Source organism: Podarcis muralis, chromosome 7 (genome assembly GCF_964188315.1).
Source record: "Podarcis muralis chromosome 7, rPodMur119.hap1.1, whole genome shotgun sequence".
Taxonomy (NCBI): domain Eukaryota; kingdom Metazoa; phylum Chordata; class Lepidosauria; order Squamata; family Lacertidae; genus Podarcis; species Podarcis muralis.
In genome coordinates, this window is record NC_135661.1 from 81,530,572 (window position 1) to 81,549,932 (window position 19,361).

Here is a 19,361-nt window from a genome sequence, read left to right on the forward strand (position 1 = left end):
CGTGCCCACCTGTTATCCATGGTTAGGTAGCGGAGGGCACCCCCTAGGGAGTTCCTGCTGCCTAGTGTGGGTATTTCTCTATCCCTCCATTTCAGCTACCTGTACTTAGCATTACGTTGACACCAGAGTTTTTGCCAAACAAAGCTACTGCCAAATCCATTTCTGAAGCTGCTTGCACGCTCTCGAAAAGGGCACCTTTATGAGTGGAGGGCAGAGAGTGTGGCCTGCAAGGTGCTTTCAGTTGTCTAGAAGACTGCCCAGTGTTACGTCTGCACAGGGCCCTTCTAGAAATTATATTCATTTATCTAGTGAAGCGATGGGGAACCTCTGGCCCTCCGGACGTCAGCAGATTTCAGTTCACATCATTCCTGTCCTCTGGCCAAGCTGGAGGATGAGATCCCCTTCCCATCTCCTGCTTTATAAGTTCCCTAGTGCTTCCTCATCTTCTCTGTTTGCCTTGCAAACCATTTCCTTCCATACTTTTCTGAAAGAACACCTTCAGTTGTTCGATTTGGCTGCATCGGTGGAATTATGTGCTTCCAGCTGCTGTCCTTAGCCATGTGTGTTCTCTCTCCAGTTTTGCTTATCTGTGCGTTTCTTTTCCACTCTCCAGCAGAAGCAGTCGTGGGAGAGCCCATTATGGAGTCCATTGCCCACGCCGTGGCCGCTGTCGGAGGACGCATCTACCTCTCTGGGGGCTTCAACGGGGTGGCGCTGGGGCGCATGGTGGCTCTCTCCGTGCCCTCCGACCCTTGCCTCATCTTCAGCAGTCCGGAAGCCTGCAACAGGTCCAACGCCAGCTGCACCTGGTGCCACGCCAGCTGCCTCTCTGCGGATGCTGCCGAGAGGTGAGGAGGGGCAGAGCCCGGGCAAACGGCAAAGATGAGAGTGGCCGGACCGTGCCTCTTGTTAGGAAACAGGACGGTGTGGTTAGCAGTTGGGGTGGGACTAGGCAAAAGCAGAGAGAAGAACTGGGGGCTGGAGCTGCTTGGGTGGAGCTCATTGGTGGCACGAAATGCACAAGTAGTCATGGGAGTTAAAATGAGGCATTGCCAAAGCCCCATCAGGTGCCTTCAGGTTATTGTAATGTAGCCATTCTAGGGAGTGCACAATGGTTAGCGAACGGATTTCACATTTGTGCTGCGTAGTTCCATAAAGTTCTATACAGAAGAGACACTGAATCCTCTACCCAAAAAAATCACATTGTACTCCTAGATCCATAATTTCCCATAAAGTACAGACGAGTGCTCCCCTTCCTGTTGCTCCCTTGCTAATTCATTTTCCAGGTTCTTCAACTTTGCCAAAAACTCTCTTGCGCCTAACCGAACCGCCATAGATACACCAAATTCCATAACCAAACGGATTAACTTTTGAATCTCAGCTAATAGATGGTTGAATCATTTATTGGGAACATCGTACCACCTGTTCTTAATTCTTTCATTGTGAAAATTGCTTTAAGACCCTTAATTTGGTTGTCCTCTTCCATCTTTATTTTCCTCTCATTGTTTCCACGCAAGCCAATTTTGTTTGCTCTCATCCCATAAACTTTTTTTCATCCCCTTCCTCCATTTGTTTAGAGCAGGGATGGGGAGCCTGTAGCCCTCCAGATGTAGTTGACCTCCAGTTCCCATCAGCCCCAGCCAGCAGGTGAGGGATGATGGGAGCTGTAGTCCTCTGAAGGCCTACAGGAAGATGGAGGTGACCTCCTTTAACAATGTGATTCATCATAATAGCCTCTCATTTTAGATAATTTCGCTCCCTTTTAAAAAACAAATTAATCTGGGGGGTGCAGATCATGTGTTGAGAAGATTGAGCAAATAGGGTTGACCCTATAGGTATAGGAGGAGAGTTTGGAAGAGTTTTTCCCCCACTGAGCTTCCTGGTTGCTCTCCCTTCCTTCCTGCAGGCAGGGCTGTTCTGGTGGGACCTCCTGCTTCCCCACCCCAAGGTCCGCAGATGAGTGCCGCCGGCTGAGGACCTGCAGCGAGTGCCTTGCCCAGCACCCTCGTGCCATGGCCCACAGCCTGGGCATTCCAGTGAGTAGCCCCCAGCCCTCTTTCTGGCAGCTGGCCCACTGCCTGGGGAGCACCCTCTTCTTCCTTCCGTGTTGGAGGTTGCGGGGCTTCCAAACTCTGCACTTCTACAATCACTTTGCAGGGAGCGCCGGAGGCAGGTGGTGGCCTTCGGATCACACTGTAGTAGCACGTAATCCCCACCTCTCCAGTTCCCAACGCTCCCTGAATTGGGTGCAGGGGAATGATAGGAAAGTGTGGAATTCGAAGCGTGGCCAGGTATTCCAGCCTGTCCCAAGGGAGTGGGTTCTGAGAATAGGGAGGGGGAAATGGCAAAAAGGATTGAGGACAGAATTGGGGTTCAAGATGACCCTAACAGATTGGAGAACTAGGCCCAAAATGAACTTGAGTAGGGACAAATGGGAGGTTCTGCACTTAAGCAGCAAGAACTAGCTGCACAAATATAGGATGGGGAACACCTGGCTTACTAACAGTACACGTGAAAAGGATCTAGGGGTCTTGGTGGACCACAAGATGAACATGAGTCAACGGTATGATGTAGCAGGGGGGAAAGGCTAATGCTCTTCTAGGCTGCATCAACAGAAGTATAGTGTCCAGATCAAGGGAAGTCATAGCACTGCCTTGGTCATACCACACCTGAAGTACTGTGTCCAGTTCTGGGTACCACAATTTAAGATGGATATTGACAAGCTGGAATGTGTGCAGAGGAGGGCGACAAAGATGGTCAAGGGTCTGGAAACCAAGCCTTATGAGGAACGGTTGTAGGAATTGGGTATGTGTAGCCTGGGAAAGGGGAGAGTGAGAGGAGATTGGATAGCCATCTTCAGATATCTAAAGGGCTGTCACTTGGAGGATGGAGCAAACTTGTTTTCTTCTGCTCTGGAGGCTACGACCCAAACCACTGAAAGGAGATTCTGACCAAACATCAGGAAGCCCTTTCTAACAGTAAGAGCTGTTCGAAAGTGGAACAGACTCCCTTGGAAGGTGGTGGACTTGCCTTCCTTGGAGGTTTTTAACCAGAGGTTGGATAGCCACCTGCCGTGTATGATCTAGTTGAGATTCCTGCGTTGTTGGGGGCTTGGGCTCGTTGACACTCGGGGCCCCTTCCAATGCTACAATTCTATGATGGAAAGTGATCTGATTGCAACCCCTAATTTCCATCTGCAGATCAGCATCAATGCTACTCAGAGCACTCCCAGCACCAGAAAGGTTACAGTGCCAGTTTATTTATAAAATTATTTGCATACTGTTGCCTTACTTTAAAAAACCAAAGTGGTTTATGACAGCCATACAATCAAAACCATATGAAAATGTAAATATTGTAAAATTAATGAACGTTAGAAGGATGCTGGAAAGAAGTTATATGGCTTTAGCAGAAATGTTATTAAGAATTAAGTAAGAATAGATTGATAATGGGTAAAGGTGTAAAATTCAAGGCTAAATTGCGTTAAGACAAATTATGGAACTAAATTTGAGAAAGAGGGAAAGGACTTGCTGAAACAACTAAATGAACTAGAATACAAAAAAGGGAGGTGTGAGGAAGTCAAGGAAATAAGCAAATGAAAGATAAGGACATGAAAATACTGGGTTTTTTTCTCTTTTCTTTTTAAAATGTTTTTGCTTTTTAAATGTTTTTCTTTTTTCTTTTTTAATGTTTTGATGTACTGTTGTTTTTTCTTATTGTATTTTTTCTTTTTTCTTTTTTGAAGTTTTGTAACCTTTTATTGTTTGTTTTTCTTTTTTCTGTATTTGTTAGATTCTAATAAATATCTTTAAAGAAAAAGAAAATGTAAATTTGTGAAATAGGCTTATATAAGCCAAGGGGTTGTACGGGGTTGGGGGTTGAAGCATTGTCACCAGCCTTTGGTTTGTAGTGAACGTGCCCCAGTTGGGGAGGCTTTGACCTTGTATTCTGACCCCCCCCCCCAGGCCTTACCCCAGTGCAAGTGGTGCACCAACTGCCCCGAGGGCGCCTGCATCGGCAGCACCGGCAGCTGCACCTCGGAGAACGACTGCCGCATTAACCAGCGCGAGATCTTTGTCGCCAGCAACTGTTCGGAGATCTCGTGCGAGGCCTCGGACTGCGCCAAGTGCACGGCTTCTGGGAAGTGCATGTGGACGCGGCAGTTCAAGCGCACAGGTGATGGGCAAGAGGTGGGGGCGGGGAGGGAACCGTTGATGGGCCTTGCAGGCGGAGGGAGGAAGAGCCGCGGGGAAGGGGCTGCACAGGAGTGCAAGGGGGAGGCAAATGGGGATTTTGTGGCTGGCTGCTCTTGTGCAGGGGACCTGCCTGAGGGTTTGCCAGGGGCCTCTGGTTGGCGACTGTGAGAATGGGGTTCTGGATTAGGAGGCCCAATGGCCTGATTTTATGTTATTGGGTTCTTCAGGATAGAACACCACACTAAGTCAGATATTGGTCAGACAGCCACTAATAATAATAATAATAATAATAATTTTTATTTATACCCCGCCCTCCCAGCCAAGGCTGGGCTCAGGGCGGCTAACCAGCAATAATAAAAACAAGTTGAATGAATACAACTTAAAACAAGATTAAAATACAACATTAAAATATTGAAACATTAAAATATTAAAATGCAGCCTCATCACAGGAGGAGAAAGGAAAAAGAAAGAGGGAGAAGGACTCAAATTGGCTCCAAGCCAAAGGCCAGGCGGAACAACTCTGTCTCACAGGCGGAAAGAAATCAGATCCTGCAGGGCCCTGGTCTCATGAGGCAGAGCGTTCCACCAGGCCGGAGCCAGTGTTGAAAAGGCCCTGGCTCTGGCTGAAGCTAATCTAACTTCCTTAGTGCTCGGGACCACTAGGGTGTTGCTATATATGGACCTTAAGGTCCTCCACGGGGCATACCTGGAGAAGCGGTCCCGTAGGTACGAGGGTCCTAGGCCGTAGCGAATCAAAGGCAGATTTAGGGGAGCGGTTCAGTCGCAGAGGTTCAGGGATGCTGGGACTATGACGTGGAATGGAAGGTGAGAGGCGAGGGGCATGCCAAATTTGAGACCCCAAGATCTGCCACTGGTGGAATGAAGGGTGAACGGAAGCTTTTGGGGGGACCTGATGAAAAGAGCAAGGTTAATTGGTAGGCTTGTGAGGGGATCCCCGAGACAAAGAAATCCAAGTAGCTTTCCTGCAGCAGCACTTCACCAAGAGTTTCTCCTGCCCCAGCTGCATGGAGCTCCTCTTTGTTTCTGTGGGGGGCTGTGCACGCGTCCCACAAGTCAGGCCCCTGGGTGCTTAAATGGCCCTTGGGAATCAGCTGACGTGCCTTCTAAGGCCACGTGTGAGGAAAAGGAGGAGGCGTTTCGGACACCGCAGAGGCCACCATCTCTGACTCTTCTCCTCCCTCTTCTGGCCCAGGGGAGACGAGGCGTATCCTGAGCGTGCAGCCCACCTACGACTGGACCTGCTTCAGCCACTCTCTCCTCAACGTGTCCCCCATGCCGGTGGAGTCGTCGCCTCCGCTGGCCTGCCCCACGCCGTGCCACAACCACAGCACCTGTGGGGAGTGCCTGAGCTCCAAGGGGGCTGACGGGGGCTGGCAGCAGTGTGTCTGGAGCGTCAGCTTGCAGCAGGTAATCCCTGGAGGGAGCAGGGGAGCTTGTGATTGCAGAAATTCTGCTAAATTCCTCTGCATCATTTATTCACGGTGCAGGATTTCGATTGGGAAAAGTGCGCCCACGTGAGCTCTAACAGGCACCCTCTTCCGTCCCTGTCTCCCCGCAGTGCATGAGCCCCACGTACCTGCCCATGCGCTGCGCGGCCGGGATGTGCGGCCGAGTGCTGAGCGGGGCCGAGAGCTGCACCCCGTCCTGCTCCCGTTTCCAGCAGTGCGCCCTCTGCATCCAGCAGCCCCGGTGCGGCTGGTGCGGCCTCCGCGGCGAGAACGGCAAAGGGCGGTGCATGGAGGGAGGGAGGAGCGGTCCTCACCATGGTATGTACCGAGCAGAACCGGGAATAGGGGTGGGGTGGGGTCAATGGCACCTTCTCAGGGAGGAGTGTGGAAAGTGGCGGCCCGACAGTAATGCTCACAAATCCTAGTTGCAAACAAGGCATTTGTCCGAGAGGTCCGGAGGGTGGCAACATGAGAACGGGGCCTTCTCTGCAGTGGCTCCCCATCTGTGGACTGCTCTCCCCAGGGAAGTTTGCCTGGCGCCTTCATTATACATCTTTAGGCGCCAGGCCAAAACGTTCCTTTTTAACCAGGCCTTTGGTTGATCCGATTTACATCCCTGTTTAGGGAAGTTTTTAATGATTGATGTTTTAATGTATATTTAATCTTTTGTTGGAAGCCGCCCAGAATGGCCAGATGGGTGGGGTATAAATTACTACTACTACTACTACTACTACTATTATTATTATTATTATTATGCCCTTTTAAAATGTCTTCTTTTGTGGGGGGGGGCTATTGGGTTGTTGTTTTTATTTTTATTAGGTATTTTGTGATTTTCTATCTTGATTTTATTCTGTGAACTGCCCTGAGACCCCCGGGTATAGGGCGGTTAATAATAATAATAATAATAATAATAATAGTAATTGCGTTTATCAGAAATACTTCCTTTTATTTGTGGTCTGGGGAAGCCCTTTGCCCAGGATTAAGTGGTTGCTCCTGGAGAGCCTGATACAAGCCGGTTGCGAGATGCAGCCCAGAAGAGCTTGAGGGCACCAGGTTGGGGGCAGCTGCTCTTAAGGATTGCCAGCATCTCCTGTCCCTCTCGCCTCCCTGCAGGACTGGTCGAGTCGTGTGGCCTGAAAGCAGACTGGGCCTTCATGGCCTGCCCTCCCGAGAACGAGTGCCTGAACGGGCACCACGACTGCAACGAGACCCAGAACTGCAACGACCTGCCCCACGGCTACAAGTGCACCTGCAAGAATGGCTACACGCTGGACAAGTGAGTGCCGTGGGAGGGGGACGGAGATGAAGCAGGGAACTGTAAGCCTGTGCTCTCGGCGGTAGCTGCCGCATCTTCACTAAGTACCATTGCATTTCAGACAACTGAGCTGCGAAATCCCTTCTGTCTACCCTGGTCTCTTTAGATATTGCGCACGAACCGGCCGCTTTTCTCCATTGATGGAGGGTGGCATTTGCCGCAGCTTCACCCTCCCAAATTGAGGGGAACCCTTGTCCCTTCAGCACCCCTTCCTCCTCCAGGGTAAACCCACGTAGGTTATGTCTGGACATCACAACAGACTCTTGTCGATGGCGTGCTGAGAATCCTTGCTTCGCTCTCCTCCCTGCATAAGCAACAAAGCAAGCACAATCTCTGCTTCCTCTTAAGCCTGAGTGCTTATGGTTTGTTTTTCCCAAGCAAACCGAGATGTGAAGCTAAGGATTGTCCCTCTTGGAACCTCAACTTTGGGTCCCCAGCTTTGGTTGGACTACAACTCCCATCATTCCTAGTCAGCCTGGCCAGCCTAGCTCAGGGATGATGGGAGTTGTGGTTTGAGCACATCTGGGGACTCAGGGCTGAGAAAGTCTGCTCGAGGCTATCAGCATTCTGTAAACTATGGGTAGGCAAACTAAGGCCTGGAGGGGGGGGGGCGGATCCAGCCCAATCACCTTCTAAATCCGGCCTGCGGACGGTCCGGGAATCGGCGTCTTTTTACATGAGTAGAATGAGCCCTTTTATTTAAAATGCGTCTCTGGGTTATTTGTGGGGCCTGCCTGGTGTTTTTACATGAGTAGAATGTTTGCTTTTATTTAAAATGGGTTATTTGTGGGGCATAGGAATTCGTTCATCCCCCCCCCCCCAAAAAAATATATAGTCCGGCCCCCTACAAGGTCTGAGGGACAGTGGACCGGCCCTCAGCTGAAAATGCTTGCTGACCCGTGCTATAAACTCACAGGTTCTTATTGGGCAGGTTTTGTGGGTTTTAAAAAATATCTCATTAATTTAAAAATCCTTTTCATATAATTCTGTGTACCTCTGTCTCCCACTCTCTTAATTTTTTGTGGCTGTCTTTCACTTCCATACTGATGCACAGTAAACCACTCAAGTTTGCTATTAGGCAGAGCAATTCCTAGCCATTCTTTTTAGCTGAGCAACACCAGTGTGTGGGAAAACCTTTGCAGAATTTCCACCGGGGGGGGGGGGATCGCACAGGCTGTGTACCAATTGTTCTGCGTCTCCTCCTTTCTCCCTTGCAGCGTGACGGGGCTGTGCAAGCCGGTGTGTGAGCAGGGCTGCGTGAACGGGACCTGCGTGGAGCCCAACGCCTGCCAGTGCCACTTTGGCTACGTGGGGCAGAACTGCTCCGTGGAGTGCCAGTGCAACAAGCACAGCAACTGCCAGGGGGTGGAGGCCCAGGACCAGTGTTTGCAGTGCTTCAACAACACCATGGTGAGGGCAGCGGGCGGCTGAGAGGGCCCGAGGGGCGCAGGGAGAGGGCAGGAGCTGGGGGCGCAAGCGGAGGCCGGTTGGAAGAGAAGATCTGCAGCTGGGTTCACACTGGGCGGTGATGGGAGAGCATCTGCCCTGAATGCAGAAGCACCCAGGTTCAATCTGCAGGCAGAGCTGGGAGACATCCTGGGGAGCTGCTGCCAGTCAGTGTAGACAAAACTGAGTTAGATGGGCCAATGGTCGGACTCAGTAGAAAGCAGCCTGGAGAGCTGCTGCCAGCCAGTGTAGACAAGGCTGAGTTAGGTGGACCAATGGTCGGACTCAGTAGAAAGCAACCTGGGGAGCTGCTGCCAGCCAGTGTATTCAAGGCTGAGTTATATGGAGCAATGGTCGGACTCAGTAGAAAGCAACCTGGGGAGCTGCTGCCAGCCAGTGTAGACAAGGCTGAGTTATATGGAGCAATGGTCGGACTCAGTAGAAAGCAGCCTGGGGAGCTGCTGCCAGCCAGTGTAGACAAGACTGCATTAGATGGCCCAATTGTCAGAATCAGTAGAAAGCAGCTTCCCAAATCCCCGTGCTGCTGTGTTCTTGCACAGACTTGCCTCCCTCTAAAGGTAAACCACAGTTCTCTGTGTGTGCCCGTGCCCAACTCTGCCCCCTGGCCTCTTTTCCCCTCAGGGGCAGCACTGTGAAAAATGCCAGCCGCTCTTTGTGGGGTCGGCGCTGAGTGGCGGCTCGTGTCGCCCCTGCAACACTTTCTGCCGGGGAAACAGCAACGTCTGCATCACGCGGGAGGAGTACGAGAGAGCCCGCCGGGATCCTGCCCGCTTCCCGCTGGAGCCGGCCTTGGTGAGTGCCAGCGGTGGGTGGCGGGGGAGCCGGGCCTGGCTTGCCGGGACAACTGCTAGCGGCTCTTTTGGTGGAAGCAGACCTGCCAGGTCAAAAGGGTGGCATCCATATTCTTCAGAGAATCCAATGCATGTTGGCACCTTCGTTGTGTGCCATCGTCTGTAGAACTCCTGTGCTTACTGCATCATAGCCACACCTTTGAACAGGTACTTGCCAGAGTGGTGCATGCTCTAGTTATCTCTCGCTTGGACTACTGCAATGCGCTCTAATTGGGGCTACCTTTGAAGGTGACCCGGAAACTACAACTAATCCAGAATGGGGCCGCTAGACTGGTGACTAGACTTGAAAGACCTACATTGGCTCCCAGTACGTTTCCGAGCACAATTCAAAGTGTTGGTGCTGACCTTTAAAGCCCTAAACGGCCTCGGTCCAGTATACCTGAAGGAGCATCTCCACCCCCATCGTTCTGCCCGGACACTGAGGTCCAGCGCCGAGGGCCTTCTGGCGGTTCCCTCACTGCGAAAAGCCAAGTTACAGGGAACCAAGCAGAGGGCCTTCTTGGTGGTGGCACCCGCCCTGTGGAGCGCCCTCCCACCAGATGTCAGAGAAAAAAACTACCAGACTTTTAGAAGACATCTGAAGGCATCCCTGTTTAGGGAAGCTTTTAATGTTAATAGGTTATTGTATTTAAATATTCTATTGGAAGCTGCCCATAGTGGCTGGGCGGGGTATAAATAATAAATTATTATTATTATTATTATTATTATTACTACTACTACTACTTTTTTTGGTCACTCCTCCGTGTACCTGTAAAATAGACGAATGAGCACTTGCCGCTAGTGCTGGCATACGCATGGGGTGCTATTCAACTAAGTTGCTCAGCACAGACCTGCAGAAATTAATGGGCCCAATTTAGCCATGCTCATTTATTTCAATGGGCCTCCCCTGAGTAAAACATAGTTTTAACTGTTGCATTTCTATCCCTCCTTTTCTCCAAGGAGCTCGAGGTGACCTTCGGGGTTCTCTTCTTCCCCGTTTTATCTTCATAGCAACCCTGCGAGGTAGTTCAGTGCCACCCACGCTGTGCACTTTTCTCTGCGTGAGAAATAAATCGCCTTTCTTGAGAAAAGCCAGTGATTTAAGGCTCCTTGCCTCCCTCGAAATACATATTTCCCAGTTGCATTTTGAAGCTGGCCTTCGCGCCCACGAATATACAAAACACTTGCTGCTGGATCTAATGGAAATGCAGCAGCGTGCAAGTCTTGGGCAGGTTACTTGAAGCCCCATTCCTCTATAACCAGCTGCCTTTCAGAGAGAGAAAATGCGTTTGCGTCACGACAGGATCAGCATTTGCGTCAGAGGATTGGGAGCCTAGTCTGCTGCCAGGGGAAAATGCACGAGTGGGAAGTCACATTTCGCTCGTCTCCCTGCCTCCCCACAGATCCCCAAATGGGTGGCAGAAGGGCCAGCTGAGGACGCCGCCGTGTGCGTGAACTGTCAGAACAACAGCTTTGGGGAGAAATGCGAGAGCTGCCTCCACGGCTACTTCCTGCTGGAGGGAAAGTGTACCAAGTAAGGAGCCGGGAGGCTGAGTCTCGTTCTTATTTATTCTTTTAAAAAAACCCCACGTATGCTGCGTTCTAGGGCAAAACCTACCCCAGGGCTTCTTCCCATCATATGCGGTATCAATAAAACCACAGTATCAAACCGAAACATCATGACGCTACAACGGCAGCAGTAAAAACAACAGAGAACGCCACATATTAAAAGCACTTAGAAACAGGTTTCCCACAATATCTGGTTGGCTGGGATCCTGGACACCGATGTGCCACTGGCTGGATCCTTTCATGACCGTTCTCATACAGTGGTACCTCGGGTTACATACGCTTCAGGTTACAGACTCCGCTAAGCCAGAAATAGTACCTCAGGTTAAAAACTTTGCTTCAGGATAAGAACAGAAATCGTGCTCCAGCAGCGTGGCAGCAGCAGGAGGCCCCATTAGCTAAAGTGGTGTTTCAGGTTAAGAACAGACCTCCAGAACGAATTAAGTTCTTAACCCGAAGTACCACTGTAGTCTTATGTTCAGGGTCCATTTAAAAACCAGTGGAATTCGGAATGGGTGGGCCATGCATATACCGTATTTCTCACTCTATAAGACGCACCCGACCATAAGACACACCTAGTTTTTAGAGGAGGAAAACAAGAAAAAAAATATTCGGAATCAAATGTTGTTGAAGAGGCTTTGTGTGGCTATCCCTGAAGCCAGAACAGCAAGAGGGATCGCTGCGCAGCAATCCCTCTTGCTGTTCTGGCTTCAGCGAAAGCTGCGCAGCCTGCATTCGCTCCGTAAGACGCATACACATTTCCCCTTACTTTTTAGGAGGGAAAAAGTGCGTCTTATAGATCGAAAAATACGGTATCTCCCTAGAGGCAGTAATGCTTCTGAATGCTGGTTGCTGGAAGTCACAGGAGGGGAGAGGGCTCTTGTGGTTGGGGGCTTTCAATAGGCATCTGTGAGATCAGGATGCCGGACTGGCTGGGCCGTTGCCCAGGTCCAGGAGGGCTCTTCTCATGTTCTTGTGTCTCCCTGTGACCCCTCTCCTCCCAGGTGCCAGTGCAACGGCCACGCTGACTCGTGCAACGAGCTGGATGGGACCGGCTGCCCCTGCCAGAACAACACGGAGACGGGAGGCTGCCAGAACAGTGCCCAGTCAGACAAAAAGGACTGCTATAAGCAACAGGTGAGGGGCGGGGCTGCGGCCGCAGGAGGCGGGTCCTTGGCAGGGATGAAAGAAGCTTATGGAACAAGGCGCAGTCCATCCGGAAGTTCTCCCCCACAATCCCCACTGCGATAACTGGGAGCCGTGCAAGATCGTTCATGGGGGAGGAGACAGAATCATTTCTCTCCCAAGCACAGAATCTCCAGGCAGAGGTGTACCTAGGCTCCCTTGCCTTGCCCTCAGCTGGGAGAGATCTTGTAGCAGAAACGGGAAACGTTTGCTTTTTGTCACCTTTCGTGCTCTGCCGGTGACTTCCTCTGCAGCCATCAGGGTTGGGTCTGTTCTGCTCTGCTTGCTGCTTTCCCTTCTGGCTCCCCCCTCCCTCCCTTTTTCCTCCTCCTCCAGCTCTCACCTGCTTTCTTCATCTTTCTTCTCTCCAAACCCTACTGGGCTCTCCACACATGCTCCTAATAGCACCATTGGCCAACTGGGGCTGCTGTGATTGCTCACACCAGCAACCACATTCCTCTGCCAAGGCACTCAGGGGAGCTTGCTTCCATGCCCAGCCATGCAGAGCAGCGGAGAAGCAGCCCAGGGAGTGCATAGATGGGCAGGCAGGGTGGGGAGGGGCAGTTTTTGCGCCCCCCTGGGCCTGTGTCCTTGGCAGCAGCCAACCCCTCGGTACATCCCTGTCTCCAGGCCATGCAGGAGAACTTCCAGGCAAACAAAGATTTGTGAGCACAGCACCTAATTAACCCATGGAGCTCCTTGCCACATGATTTTTTGTTGGGCTGTGATTGCATAAACCAACGTAGCCTGTAGATAGTGACCTGCCGTGATAGCCAGAACATCATTCTCTGTTCAGAAATCACATACCTCTGCTAGGAGATAAAAAGGGTGTAGGTGACGTCTCTTTTGCCACCCCCTCTGTGGTATTTGGACGACTGATTTTGGCAGGAAGACCAATAGGGATTGTTTTGTGTTGTAAATCTGTGCAGGGACAGCAACAGTGCACAATGTGGTGGTTATGGGCCACTTCTAAGACCTGCAGAACACCTTGTGCCACCCTTCGACTGGGAGAAGCAAAGTGAATTTAGCAAAGTGGTGAAGATTTTGGAATAAGGAGCAACAGTGCAGAGTCGTTTCATTTGCACCCCTTTCACAGAGTGAAGAATTTGGGTAGGATGGGCGTGAGACAGCTTGCGTGACCCCACCCCCAATCCCACTAAACTGACCTGCCTTTCCCCCCTTGTCCCCAACAGTGCGCCAAGTGCCGTGAGTTTTTCCACGGCAACCCGGTGGGCGGCCACCAGTGCTACCGGCTGATCATCGTGGACCAAGAGAGCTGCTTTGACCCGACATCGCAGCTCAACTGCTTCCACGAGCCCAACATCAAGAACCTGCTGCTCGGCCGCTCCGTCTTCTTCGGCGTCCAGCCCAAATTCACCAACGTGGACATCCGCATCACCATCGACGTGACCTTTGGTGGGGTGGATGTCTACATCTCCACCTCCTACGAGATGTTTGTGGTGGACGTGGACCGGGCCACGGGCTTCCACTCAGTGCGCGTCATGCCGCCGGGAGAAGAGGCGGGCGGGCGCAGCGGCCTCGGCAACGGGAGCCAGCCCTCTCCGGCCGTGCGAGAGGCGCGGACCCACGGGCTCATCACCTACATAACCGTGCGGGAGCAGCAAGCGGTGCTGGTCGTGCGAGCCGTCCGAGACCGAGTGGTCATCACCTACCCGCATGAGATCCACGCCCTGAAATCCAGCCGTTTCTACGTCATCTTGCTGGGCATCGGGGGCACCAGCCCCAACGTCACCGAGTCCCAGGGGCTGCTCTTCTTCCGCCAAGACCAGGCCCACATCGACCTCTTCGTCTTCTTCTCCGTCTTCTTCTCCTGCTTCTTCCTCTTCCTCTCCGTCTGCGTCCTGCTCTGGAAGGTCAAGCAGTTCCTGGACCTGCGGCATGAGCAGCGGCGCCACCTGCAGGAGATGACCAAGATGGCCAGCCGGCCTTTTGCTAAAGTGACCATCTATTTCGAGCCAGATGCGCTGGGGGCTGCGGCCGAGCTGGTCTTCCTCCCTGCGCGGCCCCACAAGCACCCAGCGTTGACCGCTGCCCAGCCCAGCCGGCTGAAGCCGTACCACGAGGTGCCCTATCCTGTGGCCCACTTCCGACGCTCTGAGCCCTTCCTCTCCCACCTGATGGGCTACTCCTACTCCAGCTTCCGGGTGGGACCCATCACCCTGGAGCCGACGGACGACGGGATGGCCGGGGTGGCCACGGTCCTCTTCCAGCTGCCCGGAGGACTGCAGGCCCCCAACCGTGCCTGCCTGGGCTCTGCCCTCGTCACCCTGCGCCACAATCTCCAGGACTACTGCAGCAGCAGCCACGGAGTCAGCAGCTCCCGCAAAGGACTCCTCAGCCACGAGAACCTCACGAGCATGTCCCTCTGAGCCGCCGTGGGAGCCCTGCCAGGCTTCGGAAGGGATGGGACTCAGCAGCCCTTCTTCGCCTCGGAGAGGCGGCCGAGAAGGGGTGCGCAGGAGAAGCGCCTTTGCGGGTGGAAGGCAAGGGAAGCATCTCCCGTTATCATGTCATGGAACACAGACCTTGCCACCAGAGGGCGCCACTGTACTCCTGCAGCTCCAAAGTGTTGGTGTGGGGAGGGAGAGGTCCTCTCTAGCGCCGGCTCCCTCCCCGTCTTCCTTGCGCAGCTGCCCAGGAGGGAGTGGGCAGCAAGTGGCCACCAGCCCAACTCTTCTTCTGCTTTAAAAGTCAGGGACAGGTTTGTCGGAAGGAAACTCCATGTGTTTGTTTGCAGAGGGGATTTGACATCCCCTCTCTGATTTTTCTCAGTGTTGTTTTCCTTTTTTTTTGCATTTTAACCCCGTCCCTCCCACCTACTTTTGTTACAGTCCTTTGGCTGCCACTGCCTGCCCACCCCCCCTTCACACAGACACCGAAAGCCCTCAGAAGGTCATAGAGTTTCCCTGACACTGTTTCCTTCCTTGGCAAAATAGCCGAGCTGGAGGTGGTTCTGTGGAGTCAACACAATCAAGTGCTGAATGGGCCATTGCCAAACCTGGTGCCATCTGGATGTTGTTGGACTACAACTCCCATCAGCCATCAGCCCACACACCAGGTTGCCAAAGAGACGGCTTACGTATGTATTGTACAATTTCAGACTATGGAGGGGGGAGTTGGGGTTCGGGTTTGAGAAACACTCGCTGCACCTACGACGCCAGGGCACCAGGGAGAAGGGCTTGTGCCAAGCCTTCCCGCACGTGTCACATGGCTTCAAATGGCACAGCCTAGGAAAAGCTTTAGCCCCTCGATTCCTGCATTGCAGGGTGTTGGATTTATTGACCCTTGGGGTCCCTTCCAACTCTACAGTTCTGTGACTGAAGTCAACTGGCCCTTCTGTTTTGCTCAGCATTTTGAGAACCGCAGCTTCGCTTCCCAGGGATGTTGCATCACAGTTCTGAGTCAACTGCCTTTTGTGTATGCAGCTCCTTGACCCACCCCTGGAAGCTGAAGAATCGAGATGCTTTCCTGCAGGAGAAGAGCTGTATCCCCCCACCTTATTTATTTACAACGCCAGCAACTTCCTATGTGCACACAGTGTAATATTAACAGGGGGAGGGAGGGTGATGTGGCTCTTCCCCCCCCCCCCCACACACACACTGGAGGAGCAGGTTGTGACTGTCCTTAGTGAAGCAACACCTGAAGTCCAGTGAGAGGCACAAGCCACGACAGTCCGAAGCTTGCAGTTCTCCTATGCCTGCGCTTCACCAGTCGGCTGGAAACCAACATGGCAGCGCTTTGCAACTCAGCTTCAAAGCTTCCCCGAGTGGTTCGGTTCAGTTCATTCCAGGCACCTGAGCCCCACAGCACCCCCAACGCAGTAGGGGACGGGGCTGACCCGCAAGGGGGTTCCAGAGTGTCCAGTTCAGGATGAGGCTAACAACATGGGCTCTTCAGCTCTCGTGCCATCTGGCACAGAGCACAGGGGCAGCAGAAGCAGAAAGCGCACCAATCGCCGCACACGCAGCCCTGTGGAAGAGGAGAGGACCATCAGTCGGGGAAAGCCTTGTCTTCGCTCCTGCCTCCAAGCGCCTCCCCACTGCCCCAGATTAAACACCGAACATAGCCAGTGTAGATTGCCTGCTTTAAATTCAATCTAACAGCCATTCCATCTTTGGTTCCGTGGAGGGGTTTTCGGCAGAATTCTCAGCACCTCGAACCAGTTCCCACAAATAGCAGGGATGGCATGATGGGAACTATCTACTGATAGGATGTGCTCTCAAGATGAGACCCCCTGGATCTGCATAGCAGCCTGTGTCTCCCCCAAACTCTGTCCTCTGGCCAAACTGCACCAATCCAGCAACCCCTTTCTCCACATTGGACTTTGGTATGTCGCGGTCAAGAGGAAGAGCTGCGAGCTTCCGTCTCACCAGTGGCTAATTCCTTGACTCTACCAGACGATGGGCTGCAGCCCGACAAAGAACGTGGGCTGCTGCAACAGCTGCTGCGGTGGGATAGAGCTCTGGTGTCCATTGTGCGAAAGGCTGCAGAGCTCTGTGCATTTGCTCCCTGCCTGCCTGCCTGCACCTCCCTCCTTCACCCTGGCTATAACTCCCGTGTGCCAAGCGGAGAGCTCGCTTTTGCGCCTCCTGGCAATCACCTGCTGGAACTTTCCCAGAAGTCCCCCCCGGAGACGGGTACCTTGATGCGCAGCTGTTCTCGCAGGCCCGTCCGCATGGCCACAAGAGCCCCCGGCAGGTAGGGGACGCAGAAGCACTCGCCGTACTGCGCGGCCACCTTGCACATGAGGCAGGGAAGGCAGAAGATCCCACAGAAACCTGGGGGAGGGAGCAGAGAGGGCTTCAATTTGACATGGAGATTGCCAGGTCAAAAGTTGGACAATTTTCTGCAACGCTAACACTCTGCACTGGACCCTGAAGCCGAGCGCCTTTGATCCGAATACCTGTAAATCAGCAAACGGGTACGGAAGAACAGAGACTCCGTTGGGAAAAGACATGCCTTTGAGGCAGGCTTGAGCCCTGCACCCAAGAGGTGCCAGGCAGCATTAGGGTGGCTTTGCTGCAAGATGGGGCGCGAAGCAGCCGTGCCCATGGTACCCTCCTCCCTGCCCCCGGCACTGTCAGTCCCCAGCAACACTCACATATTGATTGGTCCGAGCTGCAGTCCGTCAATCCCGATTTCCAATCCCTGTATGGACACGGGCAGCTGCTGTTGATGGCCGCAGGCTGAGTGACCACAGGGCAAGGCTGGAAAGCCATGAAGGAGAATGGTGCCAGGAAGAGAAGGCACTCCGAGGATCGGAAGGAAGAGGTCGCCAAGTATCAGCTCCCAGTCACAGGGATCCAGTTTTCAGCTACTTTCCCAGTTAGATATCATCCGGGGGGAGCGCTTGAATTACCGAGACTCGTGTATTACGGAGCAGTTTGGAGGAATTTGCAAAGGCTTGCAGCTGGAACACAGCGCACCTGCGATGATGGGAGGCTGTGGGTGTGAGTCTTGGCACACAGAAGAGAAGGTGGTTGCAGGTTGCACAGAATCCAAAAGCTCATTTTGCTACTGTTCCTGCCACTCCAAACTGGCGGCAGGGAAAAGATTATAATTTCAAAAGGAGGCTGAGCGTGCAACACAGCTGGAGAAGGAAGGTGTGTGGGTGTTAAACCACTGACTCAGAAATGCCTTCAGCTGCACTCAGTGGCCAGGCTGTTAAAGGAAGGGGCGTCCCCAGGTGTGAAATGTCTTGAAAGCCCTGCCCCCTGAGCCCAAATGTGCAGTGGCAAGCTGTGCTGTTTGAACAGCGATGAGAAAAGTGTGTTTAACAGTCTGCCACATGCCAGCCTTGTAGGTGGCACCAGATTATTCAGGAAGGTAACATCTGCATAGAACTGTCCAGGAACTCTTCTAAATGGGGTGGCTGGGAAATGGTATGGATGTTGTTCAGCGTAAGTGCGGAGAAGCCCGGGTGGGGGTGAATCCTGACTCGATGTGCATGCCATTGGGGCTCAGATTGGCTGCAGCGTAACCACCGACGATGGGTTTGTCTTCGGGTGGGTGGAACAAGCACTTCTCCAAAAAGCAAACAAGCCAGGCCTCAGGGTGTTCCGTGTTGTGCAAGTGCAATAAGCTTTGCACAGGTGCACCAAAGTGCAAAAAGGTTACTTGTGTATTTTGAAGAAGCAATAGTGTAGGATGGCGGGGTGGTGGATGGTGGGCCTCATTCAGCCCCACCCTGGCAACTTGGAAGTGGCACCTAAAAACAGCAACACCCCTCGGAAACTGCTCTGCACCGTTAGCAGCAGCAGTTTTCAGGGATTTAAGGAAGAGCACTGATTTCCAGTTAGTTGGGGACTGTGGCAGCAGACCCCCCCCCCCCCAGTTCTGCTGCCTCCACGTTATCGAGCATTTCAGCTCAGTAACATGGGAGCGTTTCAGTCGACAGTCATGACAGCGCTTCATGGGATTGTAACAGACTTGGACTGAACCTGGTGCACTCTGAAAGCTCTCCCCACAAATTGGGTCAAAGCAGTGCGGATCGTTCCCCCCTGCAGAGTTGGCAGCTGACCCCTTGCTCATGTAGCCGAGCCTACCAAGCAGCCCATCTGCATGCCAGTTGCTTCATCGTTAAGAACGACACGAGCCAATAAGTAAATTATTGACGGATTTGACACATGAGTACGTGATGGTTTTTTTCCAATAAAATCTTATAAATTATTTGAGCGCCTCTTTATGGCAGGGGTGTGTGTTTATCTGTTTTCAGACAACAGGATGGCTTCGTTTTCTTAACTGCTGAGATCTGACCCGTTTTAATAAAGTAAGACCAGTTTTATAGTGTGTAGGTCAGGCATAGGCAAACTTGGCCCCCCAGATGTTTTGGGACTACAACTCCCATGATCCCTAGCTAACAGGACCAGTGGTTAGGGGTGATAGGAATTGTAGTCCCCAAAAACATCTGGAGGGCCAAGTTTGCCTATGCCTGGCATAAGTCTATCAATGGCTAATAGTCATGCTGTGTTTTCTCCCAGAGAGATCTAATTAATCTTTACACCCCTAGTTCCAAAGAGGTTGTGTTGACCCTCTGCAGCTGAGCATAGAGACCCACCCACACCGCAGCTTAACATGCCCTGTGAATCTCGCCTGCTTCCTCTCATTCCTCCTCATCCATGTGCAGGCCCAGACAGAGGGGGGGGGCATATGGGCCACTTGACCCGGGCCTCCGATTCCAAAGGGGGCCTCAGCCAGCATAGTCACAATCGCAGGGGATGCACTGGGGCCAACGCAGAAGCGCAAAGGCGGCGGCGGGCGGATTCCCTGGGGCCATGGCTGGCAGCGCAAGAGAAAAGCTTCCCCGGGGTCAGCA

General features: G+C 52.6%; 2 protein-coding genes across 4 annotated transcripts in view; one reads left to right on the top strand and one right to left on the bottom strand.

The window, feature by feature from the left end:
• Positions 1–18,715, top strand: part of MEGF8 (multiple EGF like domains 8) — a 63,254-nt gene extending 44,539 nt beyond the window's left edge. For 2 of the 3 annotated variants that reach the window (XM_028742260.2, XM_028742262.2), the window contains 11 exons: positions 614–848; positions 1,907–2,036; positions 3,963–4,173; positions 5,407–5,621; positions 5,773–5,980; positions 6,776–6,938; positions 8,195–8,387; positions 9,066–9,236; positions 10,678–10,808; positions 11,845–11,977; positions 13,219–18,715. In XM_028742260.2, the coding sequence (XP_028598093.2) occupies positions 614–848; positions 1,907–2,036; positions 3,963–4,173; positions 5,407–5,621; positions 5,773–5,980; positions 6,776–6,938; positions 8,195–8,387; positions 9,066–9,236; positions 10,678–10,808; positions 11,845–11,977; positions 13,219–14,415 (2,987 nt within the window). In that variant the 3' untranslated portion in view covers positions 14,416–18,715. The remainder of the gene's footprint in view (positions 1–613; positions 849–1,906; positions 2,037–3,962; positions 4,174–5,406; positions 5,622–5,772; positions 5,981–6,775; positions 6,939–8,194; positions 8,388–9,065; positions 9,237–10,677; positions 10,809–11,844; positions 11,978–13,218) is intronic. The other variant, XM_028742261.2, reaches the window with a different exon arrangement.
• LOC114603352 (cornifelin-like) lies at positions 15,923–17,265 on the bottom strand. The gene is made up of 3 exons (XM_077932515.1): positions 17,148–17,265; positions 16,688–16,824; positions 15,923–16,015 (listed from the first exon to the last, which is right to left on the bottom strand). Exons 1-3 carry the CDS (start codon positions 17,263–17,265, stop codon positions 15,923–15,925), a joined length of 348 nt encoding a protein of 115 aa, XP_077788641.1.
• Positions 18,716–19,361: the final 646 nt, after the last annotated feature.

What these genes read in the sequence shown, in the direction of transcription:
- LOC114603352 (XM_077932515.1), bottom strand. Translation starts at nt 17,265, where the DNA reads ATGGCTTTCCAGCCTTGCCCTGTGGTCACTCAGCCTGCGGCCATCAAC. An exon ending in CAGCTCGGACCAATCAATAT is followed by an intron (nt 16,825 to 17,147) that starts GTGAGTGTTGCT and finishes TCCCTCCCCCAG; the next exon opens with GTTTCTGTGGGATCTTCTGC. An exon ending in GAGAACAGCTGCGCATCAAG is followed by an intron (nt 16,016 to 16,687) that starts GTACCCGTCTCC and finishes CCTCTTCCACAG; the next exon opens with GGCTGCGTGTGCGGCGATTG.